The 10,898-nt window shown below is 41.6% G+C and overlaps 1 protein-coding gene across 1 annotated transcript; it reads left to right on the top strand.

The window, feature by feature from the left end:
* Positions 1-2,895: 2,895 nt before the first annotated feature.
* Positions 2,896-9,644, top strand: LOC136837862 (uncharacterized). The gene is made up of 2 exons (XM_067102748.1): positions 2,896-3,045; positions 8,760-9,644. The coding sequence occupies exons 1-2, from the start codon at positions 2,896-2,898 to the stop codon at positions 9,642-9,644; spliced, it is 1,035 nt and encodes a 344-aa protein (XP_066958849.1).
* The last annotated feature ends 1,254 nt before the right edge of the window (positions 9,645-10,898 follow it).

Below are 10,898 nucleotides of genomic sequence, written 5' to 3'. Positions count from 1 at the left end.
ACAAGTCCTTGGATCTGGAGGCGGGGGTACAGTCAGGCCCGTACGTTGGATCTTGCCCATCGTAATGCTGATTCCTACATGTCTTACTTGCCTGTTCCTCATGCAGCTGCTTTAGTTCCAGGACAGCAAGGACAGCCTTGTGATGACCAACAACTGCAGTCAACGAAAGAAGAGGCGGGAAGAAGATCACCTGTGGACTCGACTGTCGCTGCTGCACATTCGTCAAAGAAGAAATGCTATTTTGTGGTAATACATTCCACATTACAGGTAGGGTAGTTGTCCTGCACGTGCTGTTACATGCAACAACTGTGGTAAGACAGGTCATTTTGCCAAAGTCTGTAGATCCAAGGCTAAGACTTCTGACAGCACTACTGCTACACTGTATAACCCCACTCTGCTCACACTTGCTGCCACTTTTCCAAAGAACCTTTCACATGCAGCTACAGACATCACTGTCAATGGTCATTCACTGAAAGCATTAATTGACTCTTGCAGTTCGGATAGTTTCATAAGTGAGAAAGTGGCACAGAAACTAAAGCTGACAGTAGTTCCTGCAAGCAAGGAGATTTCAATGGCATCAGCATCTTTGAATACTAGCTCCCATGGGTATGTTACGGTAGACTTGGGTCATGTCAATCAGAATTATCCATGTGTTCAGCTAGGGTTTTAAAGGATTTATGTTGTGATGTGATCTTGGGTCATGATTTTCAAAAGCAGCACAAGAGTGTAACTTTTCAGTATGGGGAAATAAACCAAGTTTAAGGGTAACTAGTAACTGTGCCTTGGCAACAGCTGATATTGAGGAGCCTTCACTGTTTCCGAACTTGCCCCAACAGTGTAAACCAATTGCAGTTAAATCCAGACGCTATAGTGAAGATGATCAGTTGTTTATAAGTGACCAGTTATCACGCTTGTTATCTGAAGGTATCATTGAACCAAGCATATCCCCATGGAGAGCACAGGTCGTAGTTGTAAAAGATCCACTTGACAGGCACAAAAAGAGACTTTGTATTGATTATTCTCAAACCATCAACCAGTACACAGAACTAGATGCATATCCCCTTCCAAGGATAGAGGACATGGTGCACAGTCTTGCAAAGTACAAGGTGTTTTCCACATTTGACTTGAAGAGTGCATACCACCAAATTAGCATTAAAGAGAGTGAGAGGAAGTACACTGCTTTTGAGGGTGCAGGAAATTATATCAGTTTTGCAGAGTTCCATTTGGTGTCACTAATGGAGTAGCAGTATTTCAGAGAGCTATGGATAAGTTAGTTGAAGATGAGGGTCTTAAAGACACTTTCCCATATCTAGATAATATTACTGTAGCTGGATCAACTCAGGAGGAACATGATAGCAATGTTAAGAAATTTTTGGAGGTTATTCAGAAACGGAAGCTTACCACTCAATGAATCTAAATCAGTTATGTCTGTGCCTACAATCAATGTTCTTGGGTATTGTGTTGGTAATAATGTCATAAGGCCTGACCCTGACAGATTACGTCCTCTCCAGGAATTACCACCTCCCACAAATATAGGGTCTTTGCGAAGAGTTCAAGGGTTGTTTGCATATTATGCTAAATGGATTCCTGGCTTCTCCGATAAAATCCAACCCTTGATAAACACAAAAACTTTTCCATTGAGTGAATCAGCACTAGCTGCCTTTAACACTTTGAAAAAGCAGCTTACGGGTGCTTCTCTAAGGTCTGTGGATGAGCCTTCCTTTTGTTGTGGAGTGTGATGCTTCAGAGGTCGCTATCTCAGCAGTATTGAACCAGGGTGGCAGGCCAGTAGCCTTCATGTCAAGAACGCTTCAGGGAAGTGAGTTGCATTATCCTGCTGTAGAAAAGGAGGCTACAGCTATTATTGAAGCGGTTCGCAAGTGGAGTCATTTTCTTAGCCAGAAGACATTTTACTCTGATTACTGATCAGTGCTCTGTGATGTTCATGTTAGATAACAGAAAAAGAACCAAGATAAAGAATAACAAGATACAAGAGTGGAGGCTTGAGCTGGCATCATTCAGTTATACGATACAATATCGTCCCGGAAACAGAATGTTGTGCCGGATACCTTGTCTCGTGCATACTGCTGTTCTGTTTTCCCAATGTTGAAGCTTACAGACATTCATGAGAATCTTGTCACCCTGGGGTAACTCGGCTTTGCATTTTGTGCGATCTAAAACCTCCCTTTCTCAACAGATGATGTGAAAAAGGTGTGTGCTTTGTAAAGTCTGTGCACAGCAAAAACCACGATTCCATCGTTCAGCACAAGGGGTCCTCATTAAAGCCACACAGCCGATGGAACGCCTCAGTATTGATTTCAAAGGACCTTTGCCTTCCACCACAAACAATAAGTACATACTTACAGTTGTTGATGAATACTGGCGTTTTCCTTTTGCATTTCCTTGTTCAAATATAAATTCAAAAACAGTAATCAAATGTCTTGAGTCTATCTTCAGTCTTTGTGGAATGCCAAGTTTCATCCATTCAGATCAAGGTTCTTTTTCATTTCTCAAGAACTGAAGATGTACCTTTCTCAGAAGGGAGTTGCAACAAGTAAAACAACACCTTATCACCCAATAGGTAATGGTCAGGTTGAGAGGTACAACGGAATTATTTGGAAGGCTGTTTGTTTAACACTTGAATCTCATAGTTTGAAGAACCAACACTGGGAGATGGTGCTTCCGAGGTTTTGCATTCAATAAGATCACTCTTATGCACTGCAACCAATGAGACTCCACATGAGCGTTTCTTCAGGTTCCAACGACGTTCTAGTTTCGGAAATGGATTACCAACATGGCTTTTGACCCTGGGCAAGTGTTATTGCGGCGGCATGTTAGGGTCTAGCAAACACGAACCATTAACTGATCAGGTAGAACTTGTTGATGTGGAACCCAATGTACGCAAGTGTCAAATATCCAGACGGGCGTGAGTCAACTGTGTCTATCCGTGACTTAGCTCCAAGTCCTGAGAGTCCGACGACTCTTGCGCACCCGGATGAGGCACCAGGAAATATAGAGACTCCGGGTTCACCCACAACGCAAGATGTACAGCCTCATACTAATCATGACTCTCATTCATTCACTGAGCCCACTGAGTTAAGGAGGTCGACTCGCGTGTCAAAGCCCCCCGATCGTTACGGATGGGACTAATCTGATATTTTTGACATGGTATCCATTTTGTTAATGTTGAATTTTTCTAGGAGGGGAGAATGTGGTAATTATTGTACACTGGCGACACTAGCGTAACTGTTTTCATGCTTGGTATCACTGTGTACGGTTAGTTACAGTCGCACCACTGGCTTCTGTAGTTCCCCTCTTGCAGTTCCTCTGTTGATATGTAAATTTACGTGTGTTTATTTTGTTCTGTTATGTTTGTCATAAGTTGTTTTTATGTTGTATGTGTTGTATGACTAACGCTAGATATTTTGTCTGTTTATGTTATAGATCTGAGAGCCGGTATTTTGTTGAATAAAGCTTGTAGTTTGCTACCAAGTGTTTCAGTCTTATAACAGTCTCTTCTTTGTTAGGAATGAGATGAAGTTATGAATAAGACAGTGAACGAACTTCATTTCTGCAGAGCTTCTTGTTGGCCTACTGTACAGTGACCAGTATTCTGTGGTAGTTTCTCGAAAGGCAGTGTTATTTGGTTTGCATTTTAGGCCTACTTCCAGCCAGAATTTTAGGCGTACTGATTACAGAACTTTGCTATTTATTTGAGTAGGTGGCAAACAACAGTATAGCATTTTAACTCTCTCTCTCTCTCTCTCTCTCTCTCTCTCTCTCTCTCTCTCTCTCTCTCTCTGCGTGTGTGTGTGTCTGTGTAGAAGAATCATTGAGGAAATGTGTTGTAAATGTGTATGCGCTGTGTAGTGCTAATATTCATACTTGCGCGTCGCATGCACATATACGCGCTTGGGCACAGAACCAGAGCCTTTATGTGCAGTGTGCAGAGAGAGAGAGAGAAGAGAGAAGAGAGAGAGGTTTTACTCGTTTCCCGCTAACAACTTCATGTGAGGGAAGCTTTAATCAGCATTTCCATCGAATAGCAGGCGTGTTTTTCCAAACTAGGTCAAAGTTTGGAAAGATTTGTTTTAGGAGTCAGGGTAGATTGATTTTTTTTAAATATAGGTAGACATCTCGAAAGATTTTGTTCATAAAATTTTGATGCATAGACCATAGTTTCGTATTGTAGGTCTGCCCAAGTTTCTAGAGTTGAACTGTTGATAAATGTCGGTAGACGGAACATTTTGTATGCGACTCAGTGCATGATGGAAATTGGATCGTTGTCTATAGGAGAGGACTGGAAATAGACTTTTTATATGTAGTTACAAATATAAGATTCTGAAAGGACTCTTTGAAAACTGGGGTGCTTTTATTTATCCGAAACCAAAGCTCCTTCTTGAACCCTGGATGATACTTCTCTCTCTCTCTCTCTCTCTCTCTCTCTCTCTCTCTCTCTCTCTCTCTCTCTCTCTCTCTCTCTCTCTCTCTCTCTCTCTCTCTGTTATATTCCTTGAGCCCACAATGCAATGTGTGTGTGTGTGTGTGTATTACACTGTTTCACTAAAGGCTTAACAGTTTTCCTCCGTAGGTGTTAGAGCTTTCAGTGCACCTCAAGTGGTGCACTGTAAGCATTACTAGAGGTGGTTTGCAGCGTCCCTTCGGCCCCTACACTGGACTCACTTTTTACCTTTTACTTGACTTCCGTTCTGTTTCCTTACCTCAACCTTGCTGTCCAACCACTCCAACTCCTCTTTGTCAATGTATAAAGCAACGAATGGCTGAAATCGCCCCATCGCATCGTTCGGCTTTCTCCCCGAACTTCCACAAATCAGTCTAGTGTAAATGTTCCTCGCTGCCGAACTTCTCAGTTCCTGAAGTCCTTAATTCCTCACACCGTTGGACTCTGGAACAGCCTCCTAAGGATGTGCAGTTGGAACCTCAAAAGTTCGAGCGAAGATGCGATGCATTGCTACCTTAATACTGTTCTCCTTGCATTGTAATAATTTAGTTTTGATCTATTTATTAGTTTTATTTATTTTCTAATAGCTGACCTCTTCTTTCTGTATTTCCTGTTTCCTTCTGTTACTTCTTGCAAGTGAACACCGTAATATGCTTTGGAAGTTGCAACATCAAGTCAGTGGACCTTATGTTGGACTTGTTCCATATAGGTAGGGATTCTTCTGAATAATACTAATAATAATAATAATAATAATAATAAAATAATAATAATAATAATAATAATAATGACTGAAGCATAATAATAGTGGCTGCTTCCCCCATAATTAAACTTGCAGAAAAGCTTTTAGCGCCATTCCTTTTCCTTTTAATTAAATTTAATGTTCTTTGTTGTTTACATTGCTGCTTCTGGGCCCACACCGTCCACTCTCTCTCTCTCTCTCTCTCTCTCTCTCTCTCTCTCTCTCTCTCTCTCTCTCTCTCTCTCTCTCTCTCTCTCTCTCTCTCTCTTTTCGAAAAAGACTTTTGGTAGCAACAGAAAGATTCTGGCGCTATGTTTCTCTTCTAGAAAACGGCTTTCGGTAGCAACAGAAAGCGGCTGGCTCTCTCTCTCTCTCTCTCTCTCTCTCTCTCTCTCTCTCTCTCTCTCTCTCTCTCACACACACACACACACACACACAGTGAGAGAGAGAGAGAGAGAGAGAGAGAGAGAGAGAGAGAGAGAGAGAGAGAGAGAGAGCTGTTGAAGCATGTCTTTGAGGATAATTTCGTTGTGCATCGTGAGCCATTTGCTAATTTACATTTCCTTTAGAATGGACCCCTGCTGGAATTAAATAAGCTTGTGTGAAGTGCATCGTAAATTGTGTGTAATGGAGTTCAGTGAGGACAATATTTGGATATTAATACATAACCCATGATGTACATAACCATTTTTGGATAATTAACCATTAAATATTACCGCTTTTTAGATTGCAATACGGACAGGAAGTGGAGGTTAGAAATTCCACCAATCTGGTGTTATTTTTTGGACATTAGAAGGACTGGCTTGGCCTATTGACTGTATTTTTTCATATCTTACGGTGTCATGTGAATGTCTGTGTCGTAGCACAAAATTCGTCTTCGGTGTCAGAGAGGAAATTATCATGAGTCATTATACGTCGGTGCTCATTCACTCACTTTGTACTCATACAAAATATGAAAGGTTGAAGTACTGTTTGCACATAGGCCTAAAAATACTGTGCTTTAGAAAGCTTATGGTATCAGGCTACCCAAAATGATGATTATGCAATGGGTAGGAGAAGCAAACGTTGGAGAAAATATAGCAAACATCGCCATAGCAGCTAAATAAAATCGCGATCTGCAATTTAAATCTGTCTGATAATAGATAAAAGACTACTTAATAGTGTCATCTTTACGTGGAGGGTGCGTCGTATCTGTGGAGCACCGATTCGTGGTAGACATCGTAGGATATCTGCAACCTTCGAGTTTCAGTTGCAATGAAAATTACGGGGAGTTTTATCTATTTTTTCATTGTATCCTCTTTTCCTACATATACTTTTCTCTTGGACATAAACTTGTGGGAAAAAAAAAAAAAAAAAGTTGCACAAAAGCGATTCTCTGTCAGCGTATTCATGCCAATGGACAGATTCTGATGGCAACTTGTCTTGTGGCAGGAGTCAGCTCTCATGGGTCCGTATTTCAACGTCAGATCTTTCTCTCTCTCTCTCTCTCTCTCTCTCTCTCTCTCTCTCTCTCTCTCTCTCTCTCTCTCTCTCTCTCTCTCTCTCTCTCCAAGTTGCTGGAGATCTTTCAAAAGGTTAACTAGGTTGGTCTAGGATCTATCACTTGGCTTTCTCGTTCGTATTTGAAGGATTTCTCTCGCTCCATCCTTTGTTCCACGTCCTGTCCTGATAAATTTATTATTCTAACAAGAACATAAAAAAACACCTGTTCCTCGAAGCTCCTAACTTGTGGCACAGCTTGAAGAGATTATTAGCATATTTCGGTTGGGAGGGCAATTCATTCCCCCCTCTCTCTCTCTCTCTCTCTCTCTCTCTCTCTCTCTCTCTCTCTCTCTCTCTCTCTCAAGAATTTCTTTCGTGAGAACAGAAGGTCTTTGGCTTGTCCAAGAGTTACGATAGTTTGCAATATGCCGGATAATTGTGGTTCATTCCTGAGTTGAAGGAAGATCGTGTCTTATACTGAGTGGTAGATTTTCCTGGCTCGAGGTTTCATAAAGTATAAGGAACGATTTTTGGCTGCTGATAATCCCAAATGAAATTGGCTTCGAAAACTTGAATCTTGAATAATGAACAAGAATCGTCTTTCAGTAAGTTATATGGTTTAAACTTGACATAAACTGTTGACGTGATTTTGTCATGTACTGGATATTTCCCGATTCTTAATCTACTTCTTTGCAGATTTTTCTTCCAACAAAGACCTGGCTGGAATCTGAATAATTCTCTCTCTCTCTCTCTCTCTCTCTCTCTCTCTCTCTCTCTCTCTCTCTCTCTCTCTCTTTTTAAGCTTGCACTTGGATACCACTGCAGTATTTGCATTGATAGATCAGAGAATAGAGGGTCGCTTCTGATGGATTGTTTTAGGACCAAAGAATAATTTTTATGGTCTTTCACATTCACTTGTTGCTATGTATTTGTCCTTTTGGCCTTTTTTTCCGATTGTATTCTTGGTGAATCATTAAGCCTATGTCTCGCGTGGTGACAGGGCAATTACAGTATTTCCGTAAAGTCGACTTATATTTGTTCCAAATAATAATACTGTCTGGTGTAGATAGAGTGGTTATCTAAAACGCTTTACGTTTGTTTGTTTGTTTCAGTGTTTTCATCATGATTTGTAAATAGTAGAGCTCTACTATTTGAAAGCCCTTTGTTGGCCGAGCCGGTTGAGCTTCAGACTGTCACTCGATGGGCCGGAGTTCAATTCCCGCGGCCGGCTGATGAAGAGTTAGAGGAATTTATTTCTGGTGATAGAAATTCATTTCTCGCTATAATGTGGTTCGGATTCCACAATAAGCTGTAGGTCCCGTTGCTAAGTAACCAATTGGTTCTTAGCCACGTAAAATAAGTCTAACCCTTCGGGCCAGCCCTAGGAGAGCTGTTAATCAGCTCAGTGGTCTGGTAAAACTAAGGTATACTTAACTTTCTACTATTTGAAACAGGCGCCATGCAGGCTTAACATGTGCTATGCTCTCTTTGGAGAGCTTTAGTAAGCAAAGGAGCTGTTGTCATTATTCCTGTCCCTTTCTGTTGACTCGTTTAGAATTGACTTTTGCTCCATTGGAGGCAGTCGGGCCTCATTGTAACCCATGTTGGTTAGAACCTGAGTGGAGAAGAGCTGAGAGGTTTTGGATGACTGGAAAAGAGATTTGTTTGAAGTCTTACGACTCTAATTGCGGATGAATGAACTCTGAGGGGAAGTCTCTGTGGTAATTATTGTACACTGGCGACACTAGCGTAACTGTTTTCATGCTTGGTATCACTGTGTACGGTTAGTTACAGTCGCACCACAGGCGAGTGTAGTTCCCCTCTTGCAGTTCCTCTGTTGATATGTAAATTTACGTGTGTTTATTTTGTTCTGTTATGTTTGTCATAAGTTGTTTATGTTGTATGTGTTGTATGACTAACGCTAGATATTTTGTCTGTTTATGTTATAGATCTGAGAGCCGGTATTTTGTTGAATAAAGCTTGTAGTTTGCTACCAAGTGTTTCAGTCTTTTAACAATTTATTCAACAAAATACTCGTCATGGCTAAGCTGCTTAAGCCATGTCGACTGGACACAGATCCCAGCTCTCCTACGGCGGCCAAGGAGTTTGAAACACTGGCACCGAACCTTTCAAAACTTCATAGAGGAGAGTGGAGAGGCCGCACCCAACAAGCTGAGGGCTCTAGTGAACTGTGTATCCCCAAGTGTGTACGAACTCATTGAAGACTGTGTTACGTATGAAGGTGCCGTTGCAAAACTAGAGAGTGTTTACGTCACGCTACCGAACGAGATTTTTGCAAGGCATGTTTTGGCAACCCGACGACAGCAGTCAGGTGAATCCCTTGATGAATTTCTGATAGAGTTACATAAACTAAGCAAGGATTGTAACTTTAAGGCAGTCACAGCTGAACAATACCGGGAGGAGATGGTACGTGATGCGTTTATTAACGGTATTGCCTCAGCATTTATTCGTCAGCGCCTGCTAGAAAACAAGTCCTTGGATCTGGAGGCGGGGTACAGTCAGGCCCGTACGTTGGATCTTGCCCATCGTAATGCTGATTCCTACATGTCTTACTTGCCTGTTCCTCATGCAGCTGCTTTAGTTCCAGGACAGCAAGGACAGCCTTGTGATGACCAACAACCGCAGTCAACGAAAGAAGAGGCGGAAAGAAGATCACCTGTGGACTCGACTGTCGCTGCTGCACATTCGTCAAAGAAGAAATGCTATTTTTGTGGTAATACATTCCACATTACAGGTAGGGGTAGTTGTCCTGCACGTGCTGTTACATGCAACAACTGTGGTAAGACAGGTCATTTTGCCAAAGTCTGTAGATCCAAGGCTAAGACTTCTGACAGCACTACTGCTACACTGTATAACCCCACTCTGCTCACACTTGCTGCCACTTTTCCAAAGAACCTTCACATGCAGCTACAGACATCACTGTCAATGGTCATTCACTGAAAGCATTAATTGACTCTTGCAGTTCGGATAGTTTCATAAGTGAGAAAGTGGCACAGAAACTAAAGCTGACAGTAGTTCCTGCAAGCAAGGAGATTTCAATGGCATCAGCATCTTTGAATACTAGCTCCATGGGTATGTTACGGTAGACTTGGGTCATGTCAATCAGAATTATCCATGTGTTCAGCTAGGGTTTTAAAGGATTTATGTTGTGATGTGATCTTGGGTCATGATTTTCAAAAGCAGCACAAGAGTGTAACTTTTCAGCATGGGGGAAATAAACCAAGTTTAAGGGTAACTAGTAACTGTGCCTTGGCAACAGCTGATATTGAGGAGCCTTCACTTTTTCCAAACTTGCCCCAACAGTGTAAACCAATTGCAGTTAAATCCAGACGCTATAGTGAAGATGATCAGTTGTTTATAAGTGACCAGTTATCACGCTTGTTATCTGAAGGTATCATTGAACCAAGCATATCCCCATGGAGAGCACAGGTCGTAGTTGTAAAAGATCCACTTGACAGGCACAAAAAGAGACTTTATTGATTATTCTCAAACCATCAACCAGTACACGGAACTAGATGCATATCCCCTTCCAAGGATAGAGGACATGGTGCACAGTCTTGCGAAGTACAAGGTGTTTTCCACATTTGACTTGAAGAGTGCATACCACCAAATTAGCATTAAAGAGAGTGAGAGGAAGTACACTGCTTTTGAGGGTGCAGGGAAATTATATCAGTTTTGCAGAGTTCCATTTGGTGTCACTAATGGAGTAGCAGTATTTCAGAGAGCTATGGATAAGTTAGTTGAAGATGAGGGTCTTAAAGACACTTTCCCATATCTAGATAATATTACTGTAGCTGGATCAACTCAGGAGGAACATGATAGCAATGTTAAGAAATTTTGGAGGTTATTCAGAAACGGAAGCTTACCCTCAATGAATCTAAATCAGTTATGTCTGTGCCTACAATCAATGTTCTTGGGTATTGTGTTGGTAATAATGTCATAAGGCCTGACCCTGACAGATTACGTCCTCTCCAGGAATTACCACCTCCCACAAATATAGGGTCTTTGTGAAGAGTTCAAGGGTTGTTTGCATATTATGCTAAATGGATTCCTGGCTTCTCCGATAAAATCCAACCCTTGATAAACACAAAAACTTTTCCATTGAGTGAATCAGCACTAGCTGCCTTTAACACTTTGTAAAAGCAGCTTACGGGTGCTTCTCTAAGGTCTGTGGATGAGAGCCTTCCTTTGTTG

This window comes from Macrobrachium rosenbergii, unplaced genomic scaffold (assembly GCF_040412425.1).
Source record: "Macrobrachium rosenbergii isolate ZJJX-2024 unplaced genomic scaffold, ASM4041242v1 13875, whole genome shotgun sequence".
NCBI lineage: Eukaryota > Metazoa > Arthropoda > Malacostraca > Decapoda > Palaemonidae > Macrobrachium > Macrobrachium rosenbergii.
This window is presented reverse-complemented; position numbering and strand designations above follow the sequence as displayed.